The sequence below is a fragment of the Diachasmimorpha longicaudata genome, chromosome 3, assembly GCF_034640455.1.
Source record: "Diachasmimorpha longicaudata isolate KC_UGA_2023 chromosome 3, iyDiaLong2, whole genome shotgun sequence".
NCBI lineage: Eukaryota > Metazoa > Arthropoda > Insecta > Hymenoptera > Braconidae > Diachasmimorpha > Diachasmimorpha longicaudata.
The window spans coordinates 6,558,232-6,584,437 of NC_087227.1; the positions used below are offsets into that span (position 1 = coordinate 6,558,232).

Here is a 26,206-nt window from a genome sequence, read left to right on the forward strand (position 1 = left end):
TCTGAAAACGCGACGTACGTTTTTCCACGCGTTTTATAGCTGTACCTGCGCGTCTCCCGCCTTCCTCGTCATTATTTTTCGCTGGCAGTACTTGCTGTACTTACCAACGAGCAGTATCATAGTCATCAAGAGTGAGTTGGACGTGCATAGGCATATTTTCACAAGGTAGAATCACGAAGCTTCAAAAGTGTACCAGTGGTTAATCCTCCAGATGATTGCTTGAGGATTTATCATCATTCAAGGATTATTTTCTTTAATTTCAATTTTTTATTCGCAAGGTAAACAACACAACAAAGTAGGATCAAGTAGTAGGTGACCAATAACCTCAAACAGAGCGTGTCACACAGTTTTCACAGTTGAATAATTGAAGGACAATCGTGAATCGCTCCAACAACGTCCTGAGGTGCTCTGAGGAATGGAAAACTGATGAAAATTAGTACGATTTATTTTTTCCAACTCTTCTACCATTTTCCAAGACAGAATGCCGAGTGGACGAGTTCACTCTTGGAATGTCACCTGTAACACGATACATTTTATGGATTTTCAGAATTGAATAGCCATTCGGGGAACAGAGGAAGTGATTTCAAGAGTGATTGAATAGGAAACAAAGGTTTCCTGTCTCAAAAAATAAACACGATGCACTTTTACAAGGATAGAATTCTCTCCCCTACACAATTGAAGAAACTGTCTGAGCACAAGTACAGCTGTACAAATGCCAGCCTCCTGGATTCATATCTTCAACCCTGGTGGGAATGGCTTGTCAGTAAAGTTCCACTGTGGCTAGCACCGAATCTCATTACTGTCGTCGGACTTATTATTAACATTGCCACGACACTCATTCTTGTTTATTACAGTCCTGATGCCAAAGCTGAGGTATTTATTGCATAATTTGTATAATTTGTTGGTTCACTCTGGTGTTATTTAAGTTGGTGATGAGTGAAAATCGTTGGTTTTTGGGCTTGATATGACAGTGGGGTTTTTTTATTTTTTTTTTGTTTCAAAAAAGAATCTGAATGGATTCAATTTATTTGCTGACTAAGCAGGAAACTACTTCGTTTCCGCATTGCTTTCCACCATAATGACCATTGCTACAATAGATTTTATTAAAAATTATAATGTAAACAGTATTTTTGGCTTTTATTAAACTAGTTCACAGAAAATTTTCAAATTCTTAAACATTATTTGTAATTTTAATTTATAGTAATAGGTATTTTTAGGAGAATAGTTAATTGTGATGTATCAGGTATAATTATTCGCATCTTTTTAGGCACCAAGATGGGCATGTTTTCTATGTGCGCTTGGATTATTTATTTATCAAAGTCTGGATTCTATAGATGGAAAACAGGCGAGAAGAACGGGCACATCGTCACCTCTTGGAGAGTTATTCGACCATGGATGTGATTCTGTTTCCACTGGTAATTAGTTTAATCATTGTATGATAATTCGTATCAATTGACGAGTCATTCATTTCTATAGCCAAGTCTTAAAGTGGTTTGAGGCGAACTGCTACGTATGCGCATTCCAATTAAAGAGTTATTCCGTTAATGAGTGATTCGTAAAACGAACGATATGAATCATAATTATATCAAAACACATGATAGAAATTCAAGATTATCCTTTTGTCGGGATAAGTAGTCGTCTCTTTGCTGATAATTTTAATGTATATTTGCAGTTTTCGTTGCATTATCAGCCTGCATCGCAGTACAACTGGGCTACTACCCCACATGGATGTTTTTCCAATGTTTCTGCGCTATGACATTGTTTTATTGCGCTCATTGGCAATCATACGTATCAGGTAACGAGACAACAGTCAATGCATTCAATAGGCTCGACAAAATTCAACAAAAAAAATCCAGCGACTCTGGACAATTTTCTTGAACTCTTTTCATTTTTAATTTCTGTTACGTTTTTTTTGCTGGTTCAATGAAAATTCCATGGAACTGACTGTTGAACTGTCAAATTTTCTATGCAATTCTTTTTATACGTCTATATGAAATGGCCATGGGTCCACTAAGTATTCTGTTGTTATCTGATGCCCAGGTTCTTTGAAATTTGGAAAAATCGACGTGACGGAAGCCCAATTCACAATAATGGGAATTCACTTAATATCAGCAATCTTCGGGCCAGAAATATGGATGACAGAGGTTGTATTAATTTCCGATAATCCCTTAGTTTCTGATAATAATTTTTTTTTCCTCAGTATTAAATTCACTTTCGCACACGAGTGACATGTATTCACGCTCGTTTATCGTTCTTGTTTTAGCATTTCCGGTGAATTCCACTGATAATTTGACTTGAAATATTGCCCCCATTACGCTCCTCTCGTTCCACGTCAATGGGTTTTAATCATTCGGATCAGCTGAATATTTTTTAATGTACCAGTTATAATTAAAATAGAAAATTTCTTACAGATGCCTTACATAAACGGTTTACAGTTTAAGTATTTGATAGGCGGTATGACAGCTGTGTGTACGTTAACGAGCTTATATTCCATGTTTTCCGTGATATTTACTGGCGGAGTGGGCAAGAATGGTTCAACTGTAGCTGTAAGTTTTCCCAATTAAAGCGATAAAACGTGATAATGAAAATTTAATGGTCAAGAGATTGATGAATAACTCAGTGGGCCAAGTGTTCTGGTCAAATGATCCGAATAAAGTTTGATGGAAAATCGGCATGGCATGAGGAAATACAAGAACGCTGACTGCAACTCATAATCACTGCAAAAATACTCACTAATATTTACAGTTTTTACGTTCGTTTTCTTATTTCAAAAGTTTCCTCTATCTTCGTGATTTTTTTTTTCATCATTTAGTACGACGTACGTAGTGAATGGGTCATTTGGAATGAGAATGCACTTTGTTTTTCTATTCATCATGATTTTTTACAGGTCTCGATTTTCGTTCAGGTGTCGTTAGTCATCAGTTCCACTTGTAGAATTTCGCTGTGAGGATGATTATGCTGGGAATAGTGGGGAAAATGAGGGTTTGTGCACGGAAAAATTGAGTAGGAAAACCTAGAGAATTCATCCTACAATTCAGCTGGATTTAGAATTCTCTAGTAGATTTTGACTGATTTTATTGAAATATTTAGTAGAATATCGTCTGTAGAGAATATCGACAGCCCCCGATGTTTCGGCGAATGGTCCGTTAAATATGGCAATAACTGCATGTTATCGATACATGTCGTGTAGAATTTCTTAGACTCTAAGACTCTTAAACTTTTTTGTTCGTTTGATAACAACAAAGCTTATAGAATTGGAGCCAAGAAAATTCTGCAGAAAATATTTTAATAAATTATGTAGGAAAATCGAGTGGTTTCTCTGACCATTTTCATGGAATCAGTCAAAAATTAATGACAAGATCAATAAAAATCCATTAGGCCTCTCTCTCTCTCTCTCTCTGAGTTCCCCTTAGTATTGAATATTTTCTCCGAATTATTAACAATGAGAATGACCTTTAGATGGTGAACAACTTTCTCTTTTTCTCTGTCTGAATCCAACTCAACCTCCGATGTTCAGTCTTCCTTATTTTTCTCTCTCTAAGATCGTTGTTTGCTAAATATTTGTGTTTAGATCCTGAGAGTTGGTACATTATCGAACTTGGTAGCAGGGATTTTCTATGCAGGCTTCATTTACGTGTTCCTTCAATTCTGTAAAGTATTTGCCTCTGGTGGAATTGGAAAGAATGGTTCCACAATAGCAGTAAGTGGTTTTCTTTTCAATGTCAAAGTGAGAGAAACAATTATGCAGTTTAGATATTTTTTTTCATTGGCCACAGCTGCATGGGAGAATTATTCCTAAAGAATTTTCGTGTCTGACCACCCTGAGTAACTCTTCCAGTCTTTTATCTTCTAATCACTATTCGTGTTATTCGATGCAGCTTGGTTTGGTTTTTACCATTTTTTTCGTGCTGTCTTTTTCGTTTTTTTTCCGCATTTTGGCGGATAAACCAGGGCATTGTTAGGGAATTGTCAGGCTCACCACAGGTATCTGCACATAATCCACAGTAAAATATTTTGTGTTTTGATTAATTGAGGGGTAAACAGGGGGATACGATTTTTTTTTTACCAATAACTAGTTGATTTTATTTAACATAGTTGCCTTATATTGGCACTGAGGTGAAGGTCTTTTCTTTGTGGGCTGCTGTGGGCATTGCTATATTACTCGCGCAAAGCAGTATATCCGTCATTCTTGCTGGTGGTGTCGGAAAAAATGGTTCAACTGTCGCTGTAAGTTGTTTATTTTTCGTTCTTCACGAGCCCACACGTACTTGTCCTAGGTATTCCAACAGAAAAAAAATGTATGTAATGAGATCGAACATGAATAGTTCATATTAGTATCTTTATCCTTTCTTTGATTTACAATTGTATGAATTCACATAGCGAGGGGTGAAGAACAGGAGATAGATAAGTCCATAAGTATCACGATAACAATGACACCGCAAAATGTAATTCACAGATAAAGCTAGCAGCGTTCTGAAAATTCAATTAGTCTTCACTTAGCTTTGAAAGATGGAATAAAATGGTTTGAACCTTTTGGACTCGGATATCATGATGAAAATACCTCAATTCAATCAAAAGTTACAGAAAATTCTGTAAATAAAATTCTATAGACTTTTAGTTCTCAAATTTTTCCCTGTTCTTCATCACTGAACTGCGAAATTTATCAACTAATAAAAAATCTGGTTGAGGAATCCGTGATCGTGACTTCTTAATTGGTTATTGAATCGATTTCCCTCGGCAATTAAATAATTTTTTTGCTCGGAGACTGTCAGGGTGTAGAGTAAAGTTATGGGAATCGTCGTACCCACCTGTAACACTATCCAACGTTTGTAGGCACTGCACAGTTGTTGAAATAAGTATGCATTTCTGTAGGCACATTCATTCACTCCTTTCACAGTGCATGGTGATCATGACGATTTATTTGGAAGATTCGATTGTGGGAGTGGTTTAGTTATATGTTAGTGCTTGCTTGTTTGACACGATTAATTGATATGGAATGATTAATACTTGCACATTTGGTATGGAATGGTTAGATCAGCAATACTAATTTGTACAACTAACTCTTGGTCTGTAGTTGAATCTACAAACATAATAAACATGAAAGATTTACAAGAAGAGGTGGAGTGACGCTTTTTAACATAATGAGCTGAATTAGTTTTTTTTGTAGTGCACAGGGTCTTAAGGAGATACAAATTGGTGGAATGGTTAAAAATCTTGAATAAAATATTTGACAAAAAGTCATTACATTGTTTATTTTTTATGCAACTCATTTTGCAAAGATATTTTCCGTAGAAAATCTATGGCAATGAGTTTTTCTAAAAATATCTCATGTTAGTAATTCAAAGTATTAATTGTTTCTATCATATTTGTTTTATTAAACACTGCTATGAAAAATTGATGAGATGTGCTATCATTCAACAGACTCGATAGAAATACAATAGAAGTTTCATCGATTGTTTGATATATTTTTTTTTCGTGCTCACTTCATCACTCCACCTGTCAAATTAGTTATTAAATATTCATGAAAGATGATTAAATGTGAGTACTGCATAAGAGTTACGTCATTTCAGGGAACCTCAGTATTATCACCGATTATCCCCTTCGGTTTTGTAGTAGTTCCGGCCTACATTATTTATAGGAAAAGTGCGGAGAATGTTTACGAAACTCATCCTGCACTCTATATACTCGCTTTCGGAATGGTGGCTGCTAAAGTTACCAATCGATTGGTTGTGAGTTGACATTGAAAATTGTTAAGAGTTAAAAGAATTCAATTTTTCATTGTGCAAGGTCTAAATCTTTAAATTCATGATTCAGGTCGCTCACATGACGAAGAGTGAGATGAAGTATTTAGATACTGCGCTTATCGGACCTTGTATGCTGTTTCTGAATCAATACTTCAATTTTTTCGTTAAGGAATATTATGTATTGTGGTTGTGTTTTGTAAGTATTTCTCTTCTAACTAGAAACGTTGACAGTAAAAATATAAAAAAATGTGATAATGTTTAATTTATATATGTTTTTGTCTACAGATTTGGGTCACCTTTGACTTTATCCGGTACTGTTCGCAAGTGTGTTTAGAAATATGTGATCACCTCAAGATAATGTTATTTAGGATTCCCTATTCAACAGACAGTGTAACAGGTGAAAAGAATGGTACATCGAGAACACAACGTCAGCGACCATCGAAAAAACATCATTGATCGTGCAACTCTGTGATTATTTGATTAAAAAACAATAATGACACAACAATATCGTGCTTCAGTAGTACATTTCTTCATCAGTTGTCATATTTTTCTTGCGTTGAGGAGCGAAAATCATCTGGAACTCATTGTAGAGATTCATCCAATTTGCAATGATTCGTATCGTTCGATGATGAAATGACAGAGAAATGAAACCAGTGTTATTGTGGTTCACGCGATCACACTGTGTATAAATAAATATGTAATTTTATATTTGTATTTTACATATATAATAATCTGATTAATTAATTGCAAATTGAGGTTTGTCAGAGGCGTGAATTTCTGTAATTTATTCTTCGTATTTGTTCTTTCTTTTTATAAATAGGTCAAAAATATTAATGATTACTCATGGACCTTTCTGTTGAACGTTGTGATTTTATAACCGGGAAAAATTTGAAGAAAATTGCCTCTATTTGTAATTTTGGTTAATGAGACAGGTCAGCAATAATTATTAGCGAGGAGATAGTGACAACTTTGAAATATTTAAGGTCATCGACATTAGATGGTAAACAGATTTCGTTTGCAATTGAAATTTTGCAATTATTTTTTCGTTTAACCTTCGTAGGGAAAATTAAAATCCGATGCAAAAAATTTGAATAGTCCACTACTGATTTCAGTTCATTTACTAGTTCTTTTTTAATTTCTCAATAATTCAATAAAAAATAGAATTTTTCTTCTCATTAGACTGCGCCAAGTCAAAAAATACGTCGCCATCTCCTCGAGGAATAATTACGAACATTAGTGCCTTGCGGCAAAAACAGCGAAACTAAAATAGTTAAATGGAGAGAACCGGAATAACTGAATAACAGAATTATATTATTTCATGGCAAGAAATACTTTGGATCATCAAAATAATTTGTCGAAAAGGTGCAAAAAATAAAGACACATGTAAAAACTTTGAAAAAAACACAGAGTCAACTTTTTTTATTGTATCTCACTCATTACTTTCTTGCAGTTTGAGAAACTCTCTTGATACAATGCATTTAGTCATGTAACAATCACATGGTATGTCATGATCAATTTCTTCGGGGTCCAGAACTTCCAATTCCAGATTGTACCATCGAGGTCTCTCTTCGTCCCTTCTGGCTGTTATTTTCACTGCAATCGGTTCAGACACTTCCACTTCTTGTGCTTGAGGGAGGAGAATGACAGTCTGTTTCCAGTGGGTCGCCTCAGAATGTGGAGACGTTGAGAGTTCTGAGGTGTCTGGAAATTCCACATCAAACCAAACGCAAATTCCCTCGAACTTCCCATTTTTTTTCGACGCAAACAGCAGGTCTTGACCTCCAATCGTGGACAAGTCCATTGGTGTTATGGATTGGAGGTCTAGCCAGGCAAATAATTTTTCTTCGCATAACAAATTCTCAGCTTTCACAACCATTATCTCGGGTTTCGTAGACTTCAATTGCCTTAATTGAGCCCCAATTGATCTGAAAGAACGGTAAAATCAATCAGGGTTCGTTTTATATTAATTGGCTTGTGGAGAGACTGAAAATTTACGTTCCATGCAATGAGGAAAAATTTTCGTTCAATTTATTTTATGAATAGTTTGCCAGAAACGAAAGATTCTCCTTCACAGTATTCTTTTTCTCATATGTAGTATTGTTTTGGAGAAGGGAAATTTATTTTTCCAAGCTAAATACATGAAAATCTTCCCTATTCCGTGCGATGAAATACCTTACCCCATTTTAACTCCACAAACATCGTCCCAAAATTCAAAGAACTCTGGAACTTGACAAGGTGCAGCATATAACTTTGCAATGCATGGAAATATGAGTCCATTGCCTACCAAAAATCTATCTCTCGCGTTGATTATTGTATTGAGCATTCCCTCGTGAACGAGATAAAATCCCATCCACTCAGACACAATTATGTCAACGACATCGACCGTATCATCTCGAATATCTTCGAGTTTTTGTGAAATAACTTGGACTACATTGTCAACATTATTCTCAACAGCAACATCTTTTATCACCGACGAGAGTCTACTCGCCTCAACGGCATAAACAGTCCTCGCCCCAATCTGTGCGCAGAAAATTGACAAAATTCCTTGAACAAATGAGAAAACTTCTCATTATTTATTTTTATTAATTTCACCATTTCCAAATGAAGCTTCGTGATCGTTTAAATTTAAGGCATGCAATGCGTGCGGTGATTTGATTTTCCCGACATTTATGGACATGCAGAGATAGTTCTGAACGAGGAAAATTCTTATGAGCAAAAATGACTAAACTGCACGCAATACAAAAGCTATTGATGACTCGCTAAGCTACGGTAGCACGATTTTTTAATTAAATAAGGGCGAAATTGTTAATAGAAGTGAAGAAGAAAAACAAGTAGAATTTTTTACGAGAATTCTAGCAGAAATAAATATGCCTGTGAACTTTTCCGATGACTATTAGATTCACCCCTTCATGTTTTATCAATGCGAAAAATGAATGATCAATTATTGGTCCATTAAAACTCACCGGTGCCGGCACCAACATCCATCACAACTTTACCCTCGAACAAGTGTTTATTGTTTAGAATCGCATTTTTATATGCCGTCATTCTCGGATTGTCAGTCAACATGAGTCTGTGAACCTGAAATAAGAGAACAAATCTTAATTATTCCTGCGATTCTCTGTGCAAAGGAAAGCATTCAAATTCCTGTCACATGGCTGCTGCGCGACACTATTTTTTTGGTTATCTCGTCTAATTGTCCCTAATTCTTATCATTATCATCTGCTTCAATTGCTTCACTGTGGTTTTAATTGACTACTCACATCGAGCTCCTCATAACTTTCAAAATATTCATCGGAATTCATCACCACATCCATTTTGCACTTCAAATAATGTAAAAGCAATAAAAAATCCTCGGTTCGCTCTTTTCTCAACAAAACTTTCAAATCTGCATATCCAGGAGGCGCCTCAGTTCTGCTGTACCAACCAAATACCGACTGACCCCCAACAAAAAATCATAATATAGGATAGATTTGGAGGTTAAAGTCCGGGGAGCTGATGATATGGAGAAAATTATTTTCAATGTTGAGTAATCGTAATTTCCGTTTTAATGGTAGATCCTTAGATCTTGAGGTGAGTTCTAAGTTGAAAGACTACTGTTAGTGATATAACTTTGTGTTCTGGTTATCGCAACGTAGCTTCCACTCATTTATTTCTGCAATGAGATTCAGAAGGTCAAGAACAGTCGCAAGATTGAAATAGCTTCCTATCATTTTCATATTTTGAGTATATCTGACATTTTGTAAACATAAAAATGGTGACGTGTTGCTATGATCTGCTTTTAATTGTCCTCTCCAACATTTATTTATGAAAAGTCTGTAAGCACCTTCACAAATTAAACTAGAGCCATTCAATCTCCACAGGGTCGTCAGAAGGTGGTTGGAACAATTTGTCCGGATCACGCACAAATAATTTACCTTGTTAATTTTGTCCGGACATGTTGACAACAGAATCATCCTCATGATGTCCAACACTGGCCTTCTGATTTTGACGAATCCAGCGAGAGTCAAGAAGCTCCTTCCTGTGATAAAACGTCACGTCCTCCAGACCCTGTACATTCAGTACTCCCCGCCCAGAGCAGCCATTCCCCAGTATCAATTCAAAACCTCCATAAACTCCAAAACCATCACGAGTATTTACACCCAGGCGGCCTCCTCCCTCTCCCGAATAGACGTGAGAGTCCTCATTTCCAAGACTAGTCAAAACTCTTCGCCAATAATCACCAGAAAACCCATTGAACTAGTGATATTTGATGGGAACTATCCTCAGGAGGATGCTGACACTTTCATTCAAAAATTCCTAGAGAATAGATCGGGATCTTGCCGTCACATCTCTCTGGATATCGATAATCCCTCTGAGGCCGATGAAGGGGAGAAAGGTTCCATCAAAAGTGAAGACGTTGGAAGAACTTCCTGGAGAAAGGTTGTACTGGGAGGTACTTTTGACAGGCTTCATAATGGCCACAAAATACTGCTAAGTGAAGCCGTTCTTCGATGTGAGGAGAAGCTGACTGTTGGAGTCACTGATGAAACCATGATTCAAGGGAAGATCCTCTGGGAGTTGATTGAACCGTGTGAAAAAAGAATTGAGGCTGTTAAGGAGTTTCTTGAGGACGTTGATGGATCAATTCGTTATGATGTCGTTCCTATTGCTGATATGTTTGGCCCCACCAAGAGTGAACCTGATTTGGATATGATTGTCGTCAGTGAGGAAACCGAACGAGGAGGGATTAAGGTATTTTTCTCAATTATGAACGATATTATGAGTGTAACAATCATCTCAATGATATCAACCCTTTGGATATTGACATCTTCAATGGAGAGTTAGCATCCACTTCTTCTCGGGGGAACTAATAATAATGGATGGGTTATGCAAGCCAGTTTTTACTATGTTATTTTTTCAGGTTAATGAAGTGAGAAAACAAAAGGGTCTGAGAACCCTAGACATCCACGTGGTGAAATTAGCTGATGACATGGAGCACAGTGAGTACGAGGAGGCGAAAATTAGCTCGAGTAACCAGAGAATACGTCTTTTGGGGACGAGGCTAAAGGAGCCTGACCTGACGGGGAGAAAGTTGAAGCCCTATATTATTGGTTTGACTGGGGGAATCGCCAGTGGAAAGTCCTCGGTGGCTGAGAAACTTCAGTCATTGGGGGCTGGAGTAGTTCACTGCGATAAATTGGCTCATGATCTTTATGAGCCAGGAAGGACGGGCTTTCAGAAGGTGGTTGAAGTCTTTGGAGAGGACATTTTGGATGGCGAGGGGAGGATCGATCGGAAGAAACTAGGGCAGATTGTGTTCAATGATAACGTACGTTTGGCAGCATATCAATAATTGGTAAGGTTTGTTATTAATTATTCCTTTTTTATTCTAGGAACAATTGAATAAATTGAACAAAGCAGTTTGGCCGACCATTCTTGATGCCGCCCTGGTGGAAATTCAGAGACTTCACACCGAGGGCTACGAAATCATCGTTATGGAGGCTGCAGTCCTCATTCAAGCCAAATGGCAATCAGTCTGCCACGAAATCTGGACCTGTATAGTTCCTCATAAAGAGGCTGTGAAAAGGATGATGGAGAGGAACGGTTTGTCCGAAGGAGAGGCCGAGGCCCGGATCAATGTCCAACCCAGCAATACCGAGCAGGTAGAAGCGGCCACCGTTGTATTGTCCACACTCTGGAGTCATCAAGTCACTCTGGAGCAAGTCAATCGTGCCTGGAGGGCAGTCAAGGATTTCCTCAACCAAAAATCTTGAATGTCATGCTGTCATTCATGTTCAATTTGTGAATATTATCCTAAATGTACATGAAGATGAAAATCGTTGGGAATTGTTGATCAATTTCATTCCTCATTTTATTTTTTCAAATAAATTATCGAAGAGAGGATAAACGAATTTTAGAATAAATAATCAACTTGATGAATCATCTTCATCTGAAGCTCATTGTATTATCCCTGAGGATGATATTTTCCTCCTGTTCTTTCTTCTCCTGGATCATCGTCATCAGAGTTCCCAAAAATATCTGGAAATCGCTTTTCAGCTTGTTTCCATCGTCCTCGATGTTGCAGTGCACTTGGGATATTTTCGCGAATGCTGGAGCTACAATTGGTTAAGCACAAATTTAGGGAATTCTTTGATTATCCCGATGGTGGGGATCAGCAAGAGGATGGCCGGATACTCACATATTCGTTTTGGTGGGTCGAAGTGAGACTTGTCTCCAGCGAAGTAAAAAACTACACAGTTTTTGGGCTCCAGCTTCGTCTGCGTGACGAAATAATCGTACAATTTCTCCAGCTCCCAGACGATGTCTGGGGTGAGTTTGGAGTATACGAATATAACACCTTGGGCGTCTTTTCTGAATGCTGACCAGCAGCTTTCGAACCTAAAGGTGTTATTTCGCGTGAAGTCAGATTTTTTTTTATATCGACCAATTATCAATATATTCACACTTAATATAAATCTTAACACATAGAAGCGTCAATGGTGTTTTACTTGCGATCTCCACTGCAGTCCCAGAGTTCAATATCTACTGTTGTCTGTTTATTTTTTGCATTGACATTTGAAACATCAAATTCCACGATCCTAACACCTTGAGTGGGCCTGTACTCGAAGGGAATCTCAGTTGCATCAGCGAGAAAATTAGAAATTGTTGTTTTTCCACTCTAAAAATAATCCGGCAGCTTGAGTAGCAGAAAATTAATGTTCCGAGATAATTTCTACAAATCTACATGAATATTTACCCCAGCTGGTCCGACGACAATGAGCTTGATGGGCTCCATATTACCAGTTGCTATGGGAATAGGTCACAACAAACAATGACAGACTTCAGGGTGTTGCGTTTAGGATAGAATTATTTGAGGGCTTAAATGAGCCTCCGGAGGTTATGAATTAATTGTCACACTATGTTGAGGGTCAAATCATTTCGAAGGTTATTGGAATATTGACTTCAGTTGTCTGACAACAGAGAAAAAAAAACAAAAAATGAGTTATAGGTTTATGTTTTTTATTTATTTAATTCAGGCTTTTTAATACGACATTCATTACATATCAAGAAAATGGTCATTAAATTACGAATGAAATTGATTAAACATGTTGAATTACTTCGCATTAATCAAAACGTCAGATTTAACATGAACTAAAGTCAGTAAATATAGGATTCATAGTCGTTAATTATGAAAAAAATCTGTGAAACAATATTGATCTATTGGAGTGGCTGCTGTAACATCTGCTCGGATACCTGCATGGGCTCTACGACTTCTGCTTTGATTTCGTCCAGGTACTCGAGATTGTACAGAGCCTTGAGGGCTGCCTTAGCAGCGATTTTCTTAGCATCTCTTTTGTTTTTTGCTGCGAATCAAACAGAACATCTTCACTCAATGCAATTGCTGGAGAGGTTGAGACAGTAAATTTCAGATACTGATTTTATGGAGAACTTCATATGTCAAGTAGATATCTAGACATTGCACGACATTCTTCGTCTTGATAAATAATATAAATAGAAAAACCGATAAACAAAAACTCCTCAATTCAAATAGCTGGTTTGCTCAGTCACACGTGCAAAGAAAATTTAAACTCACCAGCTCCAGTATACACCTTGTCGTCGATCTCAACTGAAAGTGTAAACAGTGTATTGGGTGGATTGCCGGATCTGCTGACTTCCACATAAGTTATTCCTGGTTTCATCTGATTGAGCAGCATAACTGGATGAACCGATAGCGCATTCTCTGGTAGTACCTTCTCAGTTGGTGGTTTTGATTCAGTTTTAAGTTTTGGTGGTGTCTGAGTACCAGGTCGTGGAATGGGTACGACAGTTCCCTGATTCTGCCACTCGAGGAATAGTTTGTAAAGTGCAAAACTGGCTAATGAACTCCAGGGTATTTCGTCAGTATCATCGACATTCATTGGAGTTCCAGCTCCCGCATCTGGATTTGTCGTGTCTACAGGTGCACCTGTGGTTACATCGCTCTCTTCTTTGATAGTTTCAGTGTTATCTGGAACTCCCTGGGGATCATTCTCAGCGTCAGTGCGCGCTTTGTTGGCAGCTGCTGTCATTTTTTCCAAAAGAAGGCACTTGAGAGCATTCTCAGCTGCATTTTGTCGAGCCAAAGGCTTCGAGAGACCTTGACCAACGTATGTTTTTCCATCCAGCTGTGGAAACAAGATAAAGATTATGTTATAAAGATGAATTTTACGGTCACACAACATGTCAAGGGCTTTTGAAATTTTCCACTAAAATCAATTTTGGATTCAATACTTTACCTCAGCATGTACCAGAAAGACGGAGTTGGCAACAGCTTGGGTCTCTGGGAAAGTGAATTGCACGCCAGCCTTCATTTCATTCAGGACCATTATTGCATTTTTGGGCATGAGCGTCTTCCTCAGACGCTGATTCATCCTCAGGCGTCTCAATTTTCTGTTGACTTTGGCTGGAAATCAATTTTCAGATGATAAATACGTCGAAATTCTTCACAATTTTTTATGAAAAATCGATGGATAAGTATCAGAAATTCTGTTCACAGTGACTCTACACTCGAACCAATGGCCTCAACAGATCGTCAATGATCTGGAGGCCAGTGGAGGGTCGGAGAATCTTCAAATTTGCGCAATGAATTGTCATCAGATTGGAGGTGAAGAGTATTCAATAAACAAAAAAAAATTATGATCATGTCATGTAGGATGTTTGAATTTATATTTTTATATCTTCAAAAATGCCTTAACCCAAAATACGAAGATAAAAATGGAAGAGAAGAGGGCACAATTATTCGAATAAATGGCCTCATTTCCTAATTACTCACTTCCTTGAAGCTTCGAGCGCCTCCACTTGGGCTGATCACTAGTCTCGGAGAAACCATCTCCCTCTGGCATGACATCCTCATAATCCATGGAACAATCTTGATTCTGGCCACTGGCTGGAGTACTAGGAGCCCCCTGTGTATTATTCTGACTGGGATTAACTGCTGCTGGCTTCGGCGTGGCGACATTTGGTCCTGAAACCTTTTTCTCAGGGGTTGGCTGTGGTTGCTGTTGTTGCTGTGATTGTTGTGATTGTTGTTGTTGCAGCTGTTGCTGTTGTGGCTGTCCAAACTGCTTTTGCGGAGTCTGCTGTGGTGTCTGCTGCATCTGCTGGCCTTGGAATGGCTTCTGAGGGGTCTGCTGTTGCTGCTGCTGCCCTTGGAAGGGCTTCTGAGGAGTCTGTTGTTGCTGCTGTTGCCCCTGGAAGGGCTTCTGAGGGGTCTGCTGCTGCTGTTGCTGTCCCTGAAAAATCTTCGGGGGTGTTTGCTGCTGCATAGATTTCATTTGCTGCTGCTGAGGTGTTGCCATTCTAGCTTGTCCCTGCATTTGGCCCTGAGACTGAGGGGGCTTCTGCGGTGCGCCTGCTTGCTGATACTGGAATAAAGATCGGGTGGGTTCGTTCTGCTACACAAGGAACCTCTACGGTTGTACTGTCCCACCAGGGCCCAGGGCGTCTTTAGGGTCATTTACTTGAGGGCAACATACGTCTCAACCACTACCATAGGTCATAACATGTTCATCACGATTTCATCATTCATTTTATTTTTAAGAATGAAAGAATGACGAACAGAAAATTATTCGATTTCCGTTGATATTTCGGGTGAATCTTGAATATGAGAAATAAAATACAGACAATTTTGCCGTTGGAAACATTTTCTGAGTTGAGAAAACCAATTTTAATAGAGAATTTTAAATGTCCAACTGTCGTCTGTATTTCACTGGTTCATGAGGATGTAGTTCAAGATTTCATCACGAAATTATCGAGAAATCAAACGGTTTTTTATTCTTGTGAATATGATAAACCTCGGCCTCGAGAGAGGCTCGAGGTAACAGTTACGATGTTATGCTAGGTGAGGTAAGACAACGAACTTGCCCCTGGTGACATGTACCTCCTCGGTATTGTTGTATAGCTACTTATTGCCGCCTGCTTTGCATGACAAGCAGGAGTGGGGAGGAGCGAAGTACATAAATTAGTACATGCATTGAGACGGAAATAATCAAAAATAATGTTTGATTGTTTTATCCCGAATTATAGGCGCCTAACTGGCTAAAGAGAGTAGGAAATCAGGGATGTTTTGGGGTATGTTAGGGCAAGAGGGCGATGTTTGATGAGAGCATATCGTTTTGGAAAAATTTGAATCTCAGGGTTGAGTGTCTTTTAAACAAATTCAAAGTAAAAAATAAGAGGAGCATAGCGACTCAATGACTCCAGAACATGTTTGACGTGAGGATTAAATATTGTCGGAGCTCAAGACACCTCTAAACGCGTTTGGGAAGGAATTGAACATGATAGTGTCATTCTCCAACTATCCAAGTGTCCATGGACCGACAATCACTCTCAAATGTTTTAAATAATACAGCAATTGCTAACTAAAATATCTCATCTCGTCTCACTCCCTTGCCCAAACCCTAAGAATACTAAGAAAAAAATTGTTTTGACTTACAGCAGCTCCAGGATTTCCTGTCTGGTATCCGGAGTTGGCATTCAGAGTGGGTCCTCGAACTGTAAAAAAACACAATAAAGAAAATAGTGAATTGACTCCTCCATGAAAACAGTAAATTGACACATCAATAAACAGAAGTCATATATTTTGTTCTTCAATGCGCAGACGTTTTTTCAGCTCAAACGGAAAGCTGATTTATCCTAATGGCATTATTTGCATAGGGTACTATTGATTTATTGACATTGTGGAGTTTTTTTCATTGACTAAGTAAAGCGTCTAGCTTGGAATCCGCCATTTTATAATGCCAATGGAGTATTGATTATTTGCATTTACTCCAAAAAATCCACTAATGTCCCCCCAATCTCCCCACTAAGTGCACTTCACTCCCGATTGAATTAATTTCTTGGCCAAAATAATGGACGGATCGATCAACAAAAATTAACACACCGATGAATAAGTGAGTATTTACCAAAGGACGTATTCTGTTGATTTTGATTGGATCCTCGACTCCTGGTGTACATGACGATTTTTCTGTATTAACAATAGTCTGGATGCACAATTAGATAGTCGGTTTATGGTGGACGACTAGTCTTGTCAGATAAGTCAACGATAAAATGTCCAGAGCAATACTAACGAACGTTCAACGTCAGATTTCGGCGTCTCGACGAATGAGACGAACGAGTACGACTGAGTAGACGATCAAGTATCGGAGAGAAACCGGAAATGACGCACCCAGCATAGAAAAATGGCGGCTGACAGCGGAAGACGCGCAGTAGACCAACTCCGATGCCGATGGGTTAGGAAAGCTGCCATTTCGATATGGAAACAAGTATCGATGAAGTGAATTCGATAAAGATCGCCACGCTGGGAAACGATATACTGATAGATTGAGCCTCAAGTATCGATATCATAAACATCGGTATGAAAATATCGTACAAATCTAATAATTCAGGCGAGTCAGGACTCATTTTACAGGCCAAAATTTTCCCTTGAGAATGAAAAAAAATCTTGAATTTTACCCAGAAAATGTCGACATATTTTGAAGGGTAAAACCGCATGAATTTGGCAACTTGTAAGGGGAGAAGAAAATCTGACACATCGAGAGAGGTTATGGTTCGCTGGATTCTGACGACAACAGGACGTCAGTCGTGAGAAACAAATGTGTGTTGTTAGAGGAATGATTGTTAGACATTAAGGGATAATGTGGACAATTAAGACTCCGTCGTTGCGGATCGACGTTGCGGATTTGAAATGTAAAAATGGATGTGGATTTTTTGGAAATGACGAGTGGGAAGGATACTGCAGCAAGTGTCATCGTGAGTATCTGCAGAGGAAGCGAGCGAAGAGGGAGAGGCAGACGAGGGCACAGAATCATGAAGGGTGAGTAACTTTCTCAGAATTTATTGAAATTAGAGGTTTTTAGAATCTTACTTCGAATTTCACCACAACGTCATTCACTTGCTTTTACATTGTCAAATGTGGTATTCGGTTGGCAACGAGGGAATTCAGGAGGAAAGCTCATAACATATACTCGATGGTGAATTCTAGAGGCTACGAATATTATAATCTTTAATACCTTCACCTGAATTCACATAATTTGTAATCCATCTAAAGATTATCCACCAATCAACTTTCATGGACAGACAAATTTTCATATCATATGTTCAGGGATGCTGTCAAACAAACGACACCCCCGGGTATAAGCAAAGTAGAAGAGAAAAAACGTCAACAAGAGAAGAAGAACAAGCTTCTAAACATCTCTGCCTTCTGGAAACTACCCTCAAAGCCCCAGGGCTACGACGATCTACTGAAGGAGCTCGTCCACAACAATGAGGACTTAGACAAGGTCAAGTCCGAGAACATGGACCTGATGCAGCTGATCAGCAAGACACCAGCTGAGAAAGATGTGAAGAGATGCATTCACACTCTAGTCTCCAATATTCTTCAGAACAGAAATGCTAAGAGGATCGAGGAATTGTCCGAGATCACGCAGAATTTCTATCAGGTTTTCGGAAAGAGGATGGAGAATAGTCCTAATTATGCTGGGATATCACCAGAGGTAAATAAATATGTTCATGAACAAATTCATAAATATATTCAATTGGTTGACTAAATTTTTCAATAACGAATAGCCTACTTAACTTTCTGCATCGGAAGCTTCCTCAAGTGATTTTCAGGAATCAATTACTCAGTAATAATCAACAAATTATTGAATTTCCCAATTGTCTGAGCAAGTGACCATGAGGCATGTCTGCAGACAGTGAATAAACGCTTCAATTAATGATCTACACAACTCCCAAAAACTAAGACTCTTTACCTTAAAAAATCAATGGTATAAAATCCAATGACATTATCTTTCAATTCGAAGGTGAAGGAGAGACTTCTGGACTACGTGGAGAGACATTCAATGACAGTATTGTACCGCGTCCTCTTCTGTCCCCCTTTTACAATCGACGAGGAAAAAGACCTGGCCATCCAGAACCGAATTCGACAGTTGAACTGGGTCAGTGGGAAAAATCTCGAGTGCAGGATTCACGAGACTAGCCCAGAGGTCAGAGAGCTCGTCTACACCTCCATCACAGATCTCTTGAACATGGACTCAGCAAAGGCACCTCAGGAGAAATTGACGTGTGTCGTCAACTGTTGCAGAAACATTTTTCAGTTGCTCCAGCAGTCTGTGGGTGGTCCAGCCTCTGCTGATGAATTTCTTCCAGCCCTTATTTTCATTGTCCTGAAGGCAAATCCAGCAAGACTCAAGAGCAACATCAACTTCATTACCAGATTCTGCAATGCTAGTAGGCTGATGACTGGGGAGGGTGGTTATTACTTCACGAATTTGTGCTGTGCTGTTTCCTTTATTGAGAATTTAACTGCGGAGAGTCTCAACATGTCGGAGAAGGACTTCAATGCTTACATGTCTGGGGAGAGAGTGCCAGCAAATACATGGGAATCAGCACTGACCATTTGTGAGAGCCTTCACATGATGTGTGAAGACATCACTTTGTTGGATGAACTGAAAGCCAGAAATGATGAAGTAGTGGCTGAGGCTGCCAAATTGCAAGAAGAAATTGTCGAGTTTCATAAGAAGATCGGGGAGGAGGTGAAAGCTGGCCTTGAAAAATCACCATTGATTATCTCCAGGAGCCAGAGGGTACCGACGAATATTGATTGCGATGATGTGGAGGTTTACAAACTCCCTCCACCGATCATTCCGCAGGTATTTTGACGTTTTGTTAGTTTTTCTGTTAGATCGTTGTTGAAGGGTCCTTTTGAAATCAATCAACGTGTCAATTAAATTGTGGTATATTATTCGTCAATTGATTATTTGTTCCTCAGCTGTACTCCCATCACGTTGGACTGGACGAGGCAGACAGTCACACGAACGCCTCTTACACGAAAAATCCATCGATTGACGACTGCATCACTCCATCGCCTACTTTTGATTTCCCTCCATTCGTCGATTGCTGTTTAGACACCAGCAAACCCGACGACGACACGAGCTTGATCAGTCTCGATGCTCAGTGCGAATTCTCCAGCGTTGAAATGGAACCCCTGGAGAAGGCGACACCTGACAGTCTTCTAGATAATTTCCATGAATCAACGTCCAATCTTCCGTCTCCACTGACCCCAGCTGGAGTCAACACCGAGGATTACCATGGATTCACTCTCCAAGGATCTACCATTCCCACAATTCCGTGCAATACCGGCGACTTGTCTCTCACATCGAACGGTCATGATCATGATAATTATTCAAATTACTTCAAGAATATATAGGGCCGACCGGAGGAGAGTGATAAATCCGGAGAATTTGACAAGTCGATTTTTCAAAGTTTTTTTAATTTTTTGTGGAATCGTAAGGGGTGGGTCCAACGGAAAAGAGTTGATTCTTTAAAAAAAATGTATTGACATTTTCACATGAAAACAGCAGTTGAGGAGCAAAAATAGTAGTTAACAAAGATATAAAAGAAGAGTATGATTTTTTTTTTTTTGATAAATAAGAAATCATCTGATTGATGAGCAGCTTCGGAGCACAGTAAACGAAGACTTTTTCGGGTTAATTTATTGTCCTTTGAAAAATACTTCCTAACATTATCTCCTGCAATTTATTATCCTCAGAAGAATATTATTTTTGAAGAAATATAGAAAATTTAACATAGAAGTAATTAATTCTTCACATCTGGTTAACTATATAATTAGAATGTCGATAGATGATTTCAGAGGAAAATGTCAATGGAAGTCCTAGAGTCACTTATTCTTGAGATAACAGCATGAGTACCACAAATGTCAAATTACCAGTTTGCTACTGACGTAGTGTGATAGGAAGAGAAAGACTAGTACAAGGGCTATTGCAAAAAAAATAGGGAACTTGTGAGCGATTGTTACTATTTAATTATGTATTAATTCTTATAAAGAGGATGATGAGGTCATAGGTTGTCTAATAAAAGAGCTATTTAAAGAATCCATTTATCTTAGTAATGATTTTGTAATTGATGGGGTGAACCTTTTTTTCTCATTTATAAAAATAATAAGCGGACACTTTAGCTAATCATGATCAAACTGATTATCACTTAACCTGGATGAGGACTGTAGCTGTCATGGCCTCCAGCTCTCGGTGCTTAACAGGGTAAACAATCAAAGAGCCTGGAGCAATAAAATTAAAGTATAATATTGTCGATATGAGCTGTGCACTTTGCAAAAATGACATAATTTTTTTCCTGCATAATTCAAAGATTTCAAACATCATATTAAAGTAACAGAACAAAGACCGAGTGACATAAAATTTTAAAATATAATATGTGTCTTCTTCATATATTAAATTTTTTAAAAATTGCTTCAAGAATTTACTTCAAAGAAGAAAACTAAGGAAGTTACTTCAAAGATTTTAATTTTTTTAGTTTTGCAATAGAAGCAAGAATGGAAATAATTTACGTCTGATATTTTCTCACCAATGAGATTAAACTCATGGGTCATTAACTTCACATTAACTACTTGAATAAAAATTATCGAATGAATTCTTATATTTTGAGTTACTTGGCACGTATTCACTTTCCATTATAAAGTCGTAAACTGATTATAAAAATTCTTAAAATACACACTAATAACATGTCGACTCATGTATTATTGACGAATGCCCACCAGGGACTATTTAAACTACTCGCAAGTTTGAAAGTCAGTGTATTTTAGTTCTACCTGCAAAGACCGAGTATTATACGATGAAGTTCAACTACGTGTGGGCAATATTTTGTTTCATCTTACATTCAAAATTTTGCAATGCAGAACTTGATTCCGTTCTAGTTCTAGTGCATCATACAGAGAGTAATCCTGACTTGGATATTTATAAAGAGTATCCACATTTGCGTCGGACTTTGCACAGCAATTTGCCGGAGGGTGCCAAGCAGTTGACAATCGTATGTAGATATTAATATAATAACTGATTAACGCAGTTTATTAATTTTCATTTCTGATTGGTTCATGAACACCATACGGACACAAAGTCAAAGTAAAAATTCCAGGGAATGTTTGGGCGAAGTGAACTAAACTGAATGGAGAAATCATGATCGAAAGCCTCACAACTGATTTAATGCTCTGGTTTTTTTTGCAGGAAGGAAAACAGCATGCTCTAAGATTAGGAGCAGTTTTAGGTTCAACCTATAGCAGTTTAATTCCTCAAATAACGAATTTGTCGTTACCGATTAACTTGCCCGTAAGCACCCTTAATTTGATAGCAATGAACGCTACGAAGGCAGTCCAAACCGCCAAACTAGTGGGACTAGGATTACACATGCAGGACCAGAAGCTCGTCGATAAATTCGTCAGCGGTGGCGTAGATCTTACCAAAATGCCTGAAATCGGAGTGGATGTCGGTGCATCAGAGACATTGTCAAATATGTTCTTCGATGCTTGGCGTAACTGTCCAGGGTACATGGCGTCTTTTAAAAAACTGGAGAACTCGGCATTCAGTCGTCTTGACTTCTCGACTCCAGCTTACCAAAAAATAGATCGTTACGCAGGGACTGCCACGAATTTGGCCCAATATAGAAATCTGTGGACCTATTTCCGTGAGAAGGTTCGAAAATAGTTATATCTTTTCCCTTAGAAAATTATGTTTATCAACATATCAAGTCCTTTGGGCCTATTATTGAGACTTTATTAATGACATGATGTGGTTTTTACCATTTTTTACAACGCAACTGGTGCATCATCACTTCATTCCTTGAACTCTTCTATCTACTGCACATGAATTAAAATTAGCCATTAAAAATTCAAAGAAATTTCATAAATAGTGTATAATTATCGCCAGTAATTAATCTATTTTCACACTTTTCAGATGAATACCCGGTATTTGCCAGAAGTGTGGACACAAGCCATATTTCCTGAAGGAGATCTGAAACGACTTATGCTTTTAAACTATGGACTTCACACATGGACTCCGGAGATGAGATCATTGTTTGGAACAAGAATGCTGTTAGAAACCATAATGCGTGATCACCCAATGTTCCATCATACAGAAAGGATAGGAGTCTACGTGGGTGACGATATGCACATAGTCGGACTTCTGAGTGCCCTAAAGGCTTACGATGAAGAGCACATTCCTCAGTACGGTAGTCATGTCATATTGGAGTTGCACAAAATTGACGGGAAGTCGTATATCCAGGTTCGTAGACATTTGAGGACCATTACATGAGCCTAAAAGAAATTTAAATTAACGGTTTGATAATGTTATTGTTCATATGCAGATAAAGTACCACAAAAGCGCATCTGTGACCGCTCCACCTGTTCTACTGGAACTGCCCGGTAAATCTTCATCAGGAGGGTTGTATCCTATATCCGAATTTAAGGACACTGTGGAAGAACTTTACCTCCCTCAATTGAAGCGTTTCTGTAATGAAGTTTAGGAATAGGGAACATTCCTAGAAGCCCGAGCAGATCAAAAACTCGCGGCGTCGTCTTCAATCCACTTTTCAATGAATCAGGCAAGAATAATATGTGTTTAATTCTCTTTGTTCAATGTTTTTGTAATACAATTCAGAGAAAACGCTAATCTGTTCTTTTGGAAGAACAGAAGGTCATTTATTTGAAAATTTATGGTATTAAATCTGACTTGTATAAATTAGTTAATGACTTTTATTTCGAATTGATTCATCCTTTTCCACAATGTACTTAGCCGGCAGAGTTACAAATTGAAAAACTGACTGATGTAGATAATTGCAGTGGATCGTTAATAATCATTATAATTTTGCGAATGATGTTGGCTGGAGAAAAAATATAAAATGAACTTGTTTAATTGAACCATAGTTAGTTTTGTAGAAAATCATCTGTAGATGACGCATGTAAATGTTTGCTCGTTTATCTAATGCCCTAATCAACGAATACAATCAAATAAAAATAGCGATTACCCGCCACTTCACCTTTATTATCGATAACAGGAGCATGGGCCTCTTACTTGCTTTAGCTCTATTTTTTCAAAACACTGCAGGTACCTCGAAACGGCGTTCGCGGCGCTCTATACAGGGGGGGGGCTGGCAGCGACAAGAAAATGATAGAAATGGAATGAAAATCCGTGAAAAATTGATCATTTTTTAATGGAATGCAAACTTTGATTTTTTTTCGCCTTATCTCAAGTGGATAAGAGGAAGACAGACAACCTGCTGCAAGTGGTTAGGCGACTTACCATTCGTTGATGGCTCTGGAGAAGGGGATCGTTTGGACATAACGTGAAGTTGAACCGTTCAAGGTCATCCGGTCTCTGATTTCCGCAGTTATCCAGCTGCTTTTGTCACTTCGGTCGCGAATGTTCGAGTACAAGTGAATTTCTGTGGAGATCGGATCTTGTTTTTATTATTTGGATCATCAGACATGGCTCTGTCACGTCTGGGGTGCTCCAAAGAGCTGCCGGTGATCCTAACAAGACTCAATCCTGGAGGTAACTTACAATCTTCATCATTTCTTGTCATTTTCGAGAACCACAGGAGGATTACGTGGGTTAATTAACATTTTCGTTCCGTCAGGGGAAAAAATATCGGTTTTATGAGCTGGTGGGGATTCATGTAGATGAGGAGTTCGATTTTTGCAATTGGTCGGTCTAATTCTTAAATGACACCCTCCTCACTTTCAGTGAACGTCCTCCCAGGTAGTGGCAAGAGCAGACCCCTCGATTTCCGTTACAAAGACCTCCAGGGACCAGCAAATTTCCATCTGTCCGGGGCTCGTCAGTACCCCGAAGCCCCGACTCTCCCTCTCCCTGGCAACCTCGCCGAGATATTCAACAATGAGACCGGTCGTTTTGCCCCAGAGAGGGTCAGGGATATCACCACTCCCATGATGCTTTATGGTAGTAACAACAGCAAGACCTGGGACAAGTCCTGGATGTCTACCACGAGCGCCTTTGGCGATTCCCACGTGGACTCCTACGACTGCTTTGGGACAATCAGCCTCAATGGCACCATGCAGACCAATGTACCACATCCCTGCAAGTCTACGGCGAGGGGAACACACATGAATATGCCTGGAGGACAGTGGGTGCAGAGTGGAAAATACATCGCTGAGTACATGCAGAAAAATCATTATGACTTCATCAAGAAAAATTTTCGTTCAATTAAGCCTGGGGATAATGGTAATTAAGATAGCTGTGTGATGAATTATTTCTAATTAGAGGTTGATTATGAGTTTTCTGGAATTAGTGCTGTAGAATTAAAAATTTTCAATTGTGTTTTAGAGCTAAAAGCACTGGAGTAGCTTATGAAGTCATGAAATGAGTCTCTTGAGTTCGTTTGTTGAAATTATCTGGCTAATGAAGGAGTTTAAAGAGAAAGGAGATATGAAATTTTATCTTGACAATTCAATTATCGAAAAAAATGTGTCATTACATTTTGCTGTAAACTCATTTGTTTGCCAGATGACTGTCTATTTACTAAGACCAATTGCACATTAAGTTGAAGTAAATTGGGGTTTCAATCTGCCATGTCTTCAAATGCCACTTCTCAACTAAAATCTCTCCTCACAAATAACCATCAATTAATCAATTCGGCCAACGATTAATCCATCAACATTTTTATTTTTCCTCCAGTAAAAAATGGTGATGGCTAGTAATTTCTCAGGTTTCATCATCAAGGTTTGCTACTCAACAAGTGCAGCAGAATCCTCGAAAATATCCGAGAATGACACTCATAAAAATAAATTAACTAACGCTGACAAACTTAAAAGAGCTGTCAAGGATTATGGCAGCACAGTCATCGTATTTCACGTAGGCATTTCACTACTATCGCTTGGTGCTTTCTACGCTCTTGTTTCTAGGTCAGTCATTTCAAAAATCAGTATTCTAAACTTGTTCCATTGTTTAAATTTCATATCATTATCTCCGACGAGAAGAGATTGACGAAAAAAAAAAATGATAAACCCTGTTTACTTGAAAATTAACATTCCAGGGAAAAATGTCTTACGACTTTTGTTTTCTGAATCAGCTGGTTCTTGAAATACTATCACTTTCGTTATTCAATGATAATTAACGATATCTAATCGTTGACTTTATATTGATTATATCAAAATAATAATCTCCTCAAAGTATTCCTCAAAACTTAATGATAGACAAACGTCTTGACATGAAAATTAATTAGTAAATATGTCTTTAAATTATTTTTTTCAGCGGTTTAGATCTTACGTCACTCGTCAAACTAATTCCCAACTCTAGTGAACGCCTAGAAACTATAATGACAGGCTCATCAACATTTCTGGTTGCGTACGCGGTCCATAAGGTCTTCGCCCCTGTCCGAATATCGATAACTCTGGCATCAACGCCATTTATCGTCAGATATCTTCGAAGAATTGGCATTCTAAAAATGCGCAAAACGTGATCAACCTATTGATGCCTCAGATTGGATGTATGGAATGAAAGAAAAAATATGTGACAGGAAAGCGAGGAAATATCTTGACACTGAAGAGATAATTTCGATAAAACCGTGATTCGTATTATATTTTTACAACAAAATAAAGGTTATGGATGACAATTGGC

General features: G+C 38.4%; 8 protein-coding genes and 1 long non-coding RNA gene across 18 annotated transcripts; 5 read left to right on the forward strand and 4 right to left on the reverse strand.

Annotated features, from left to right (window-relative positions):
• The first annotated feature begins 18 nt into the window (after window positions 1-18).
• Window positions 19-6,584, forward strand: LOC135160413 (choline/ethanolaminephosphotransferase 1). 4 transcript variants are annotated; one of them, XM_064116937.1, is made up of 11 exons: window positions 19-165; window positions 279-436; window positions 548-873; window positions 1,268-1,415; window positions 1,673-1,795; window positions 2,041-2,144; window positions 2,412-2,546; window positions 3,572-3,700; window positions 5,571-5,729; window positions 5,815-5,940; window positions 6,030-6,584. In XM_064116937.1, exons 3-11 carry the CDS (start codon window positions 637-639, stop codon window positions 6,198-6,200), a joined length of 1,332 nt encoding a protein of 443 aa, XP_063973007.1. In that variant the 5' UTR covers window positions 19-165; window positions 279-436; window positions 548-636; the 3' UTR covers window positions 6,201-6,584. The 4 variants fall into 4 exon arrangements, with proteins under 4 accessions (XP_063973007.1, XP_063973008.1, XP_063973009.1 ...); XM_064116938.1 differs by lacking the exon at window positions 3,572-3,700; XM_064116939.1 differs by lacking the exons at window positions 2,412-2,546; window positions 3,572-3,700 and adding an exon at window positions 4,096-4,227.
• Window positions 6,585-7,132: 548 nt separating this feature from the next.
• LOC135160418 (uncharacterized) lies at window positions 7,133-9,209 on the reverse strand. Of its 2 annotated transcripts, none has more exons than XM_064116949.1 (4): window positions 9,005-9,209; window positions 8,708-8,822; window positions 7,922-8,288; window positions 7,133-7,669 (listed from the first exon to the last, which is right to left on the reverse strand). In XM_064116949.1, the coding sequence occupies exons 1-4, from the start codon at window positions 9,056-9,058 to the stop codon at window positions 7,174-7,176; spliced, it is 1,032 nt and encodes a 343-aa protein (XP_063973019.1). In that variant the 5' UTR covers window positions 9,059-9,209; the 3' UTR covers window positions 7,133-7,173. The 2 variants fall into 2 exon arrangements, with proteins under 2 accessions (XP_063973019.1, XP_063973020.1); XM_064116950.1 differs by having other exon boundaries at window positions 7,922-8,262; window positions 9,005-9,156.
• On the forward strand, window positions 9,174-11,666 carry LOC135160411 (bifunctional coenzyme A synthase). Of its 2 annotated transcripts, none has more exons than XM_064116934.1 (4): window positions 9,174-9,314; window positions 9,605-10,475; window positions 10,645-11,052; window positions 11,117-11,666. In XM_064116934.1, exons 2-4 carry the CDS (start codon window positions 9,702-9,704, stop codon window positions 11,495-11,497), a joined length of 1,563 nt encoding a protein of 520 aa, XP_063973004.1. In that variant the 5' UTR covers window positions 9,174-9,314; window positions 9,605-9,701; the 3' UTR covers window positions 11,498-11,666. The 2 variants fall into 2 exon arrangements, with proteins under 2 accessions (XP_063973004.1, XP_063973005.1); XM_064116935.1 differs by lacking the exon at window positions 9,174-9,314 and adding an exon at window positions 9,395-9,415.
• Window positions 11,422-12,673, reverse strand: LOC135160426 (intraflagellar transport protein 22 homolog). Its single transcript, XM_064116964.1, has 4 exons — window positions 12,481-12,673; window positions 12,233-12,402; window positions 11,923-12,122; window positions 11,422-11,839 (listed from the first exon to the last, which is right to left on the reverse strand). The coding sequence occupies exons 1-4, from the start codon at window positions 12,517-12,519 to the stop codon at window positions 11,670-11,672; spliced, it is 579 nt and encodes a 192-aa protein (XP_063973034.1). The 5' UTR covers window positions 12,520-12,673; the 3' UTR covers window positions 11,422-11,669.
• A 53-nt stretch (window positions 12,674-12,726) lies between these two features.
• LOC135160409 (uncharacterized) lies at window positions 12,727-16,909 on the reverse strand. Of its 5 annotated transcripts, XM_064116930.1 has the most exons (7): window positions 16,667-16,908; window positions 16,198-16,256; window positions 15,643-15,677; window positions 14,536-15,127; window positions 14,000-14,166; window positions 13,318-13,888; window positions 12,727-13,087 (listed from the first exon to the last, which is right to left on the reverse strand). In XM_064116930.1, the coding sequence occupies exons 4-7, from the start codon at window positions 15,077-15,079 to the stop codon at window positions 12,942-12,944; spliced, it is 1,428 nt and encodes a 475-aa protein (XP_063973000.1). In that variant the 5' UTR covers window positions 15,080-15,127; window positions 15,643-15,677; window positions 16,198-16,256; window positions 16,667-16,908; the 3' UTR covers window positions 12,727-12,941. The 5 variants fall into 5 exon arrangements, with proteins under 5 accessions (XP_063973000.1, XP_063972997.1, XP_063972998.1 ...); XM_064116927.1 differs by lacking the exon at window positions 15,643-15,677 and having other exon boundaries at window positions 16,667-16,909; XM_064116928.1 differs by having other exon boundaries at window positions 14,536-15,677.
• A 91-nt stretch (window positions 16,910-17,000) lies between these two features.
• Rabex-5 (Rabaptin-5-associated exchange factor for Rab5) lies at window positions 17,001-20,660 on the forward strand. Its single transcript, XM_064116921.1, has 4 exons — window positions 17,001-17,577; window positions 17,866-18,256; window positions 18,566-19,414; window positions 19,534-20,660. The coding sequence occupies exons 1-4, from the start codon at window positions 17,399-17,401 to the stop codon at window positions 19,969-19,971; spliced, it is 1,857 nt and encodes a 618-aa protein (XP_063972991.1). The 5' UTR covers window positions 17,001-17,398; the 3' UTR covers window positions 19,972-20,660.
• On the reverse strand, window positions 20,018-23,968 carry LOC135160439 (uncharacterized). Its single transcript, XR_010298567.1, has 3 exons — window positions 23,870-23,968; window positions 22,944-23,717; window positions 20,018-22,884 (listed from the first exon to the last, which is right to left on the reverse strand). It is a non-coding gene; the product is annotated as an uncharacterized LOC135160439 (long non-coding RNA).
• LOC135160416 (venom acid phosphatase Acph-1-like) lies at window positions 21,411-23,311 on the forward strand. The gene is made up of 4 exons (XM_064116947.1): window positions 21,411-21,605; window positions 21,800-22,264; window positions 22,526-22,852; window positions 22,935-23,311. The coding sequence occupies exons 1-4, from the start codon at window positions 21,411-21,413 to the stop codon at window positions 23,091-23,093; spliced, it is 1,146 nt and encodes a 381-aa protein (XP_063973017.1). The 3' UTR covers window positions 23,094-23,311.
• On the forward strand, window positions 23,901-26,201 carry LOC135160420 (uncharacterized). The gene is made up of 4 exons (XM_064116951.1): window positions 23,901-24,121; window positions 24,314-24,811; window positions 25,296-25,491; window positions 25,841-26,201. Exons 1-4 carry the CDS (start codon window positions 24,055-24,057, stop codon window positions 26,046-26,048), a joined length of 969 nt encoding a protein of 322 aa, XP_063973021.1. The 5' UTR covers window positions 23,901-24,054; the 3' UTR covers window positions 26,049-26,201.
• The last annotated feature ends 5 nt before the right edge of the window (window positions 26,202-26,206 follow it).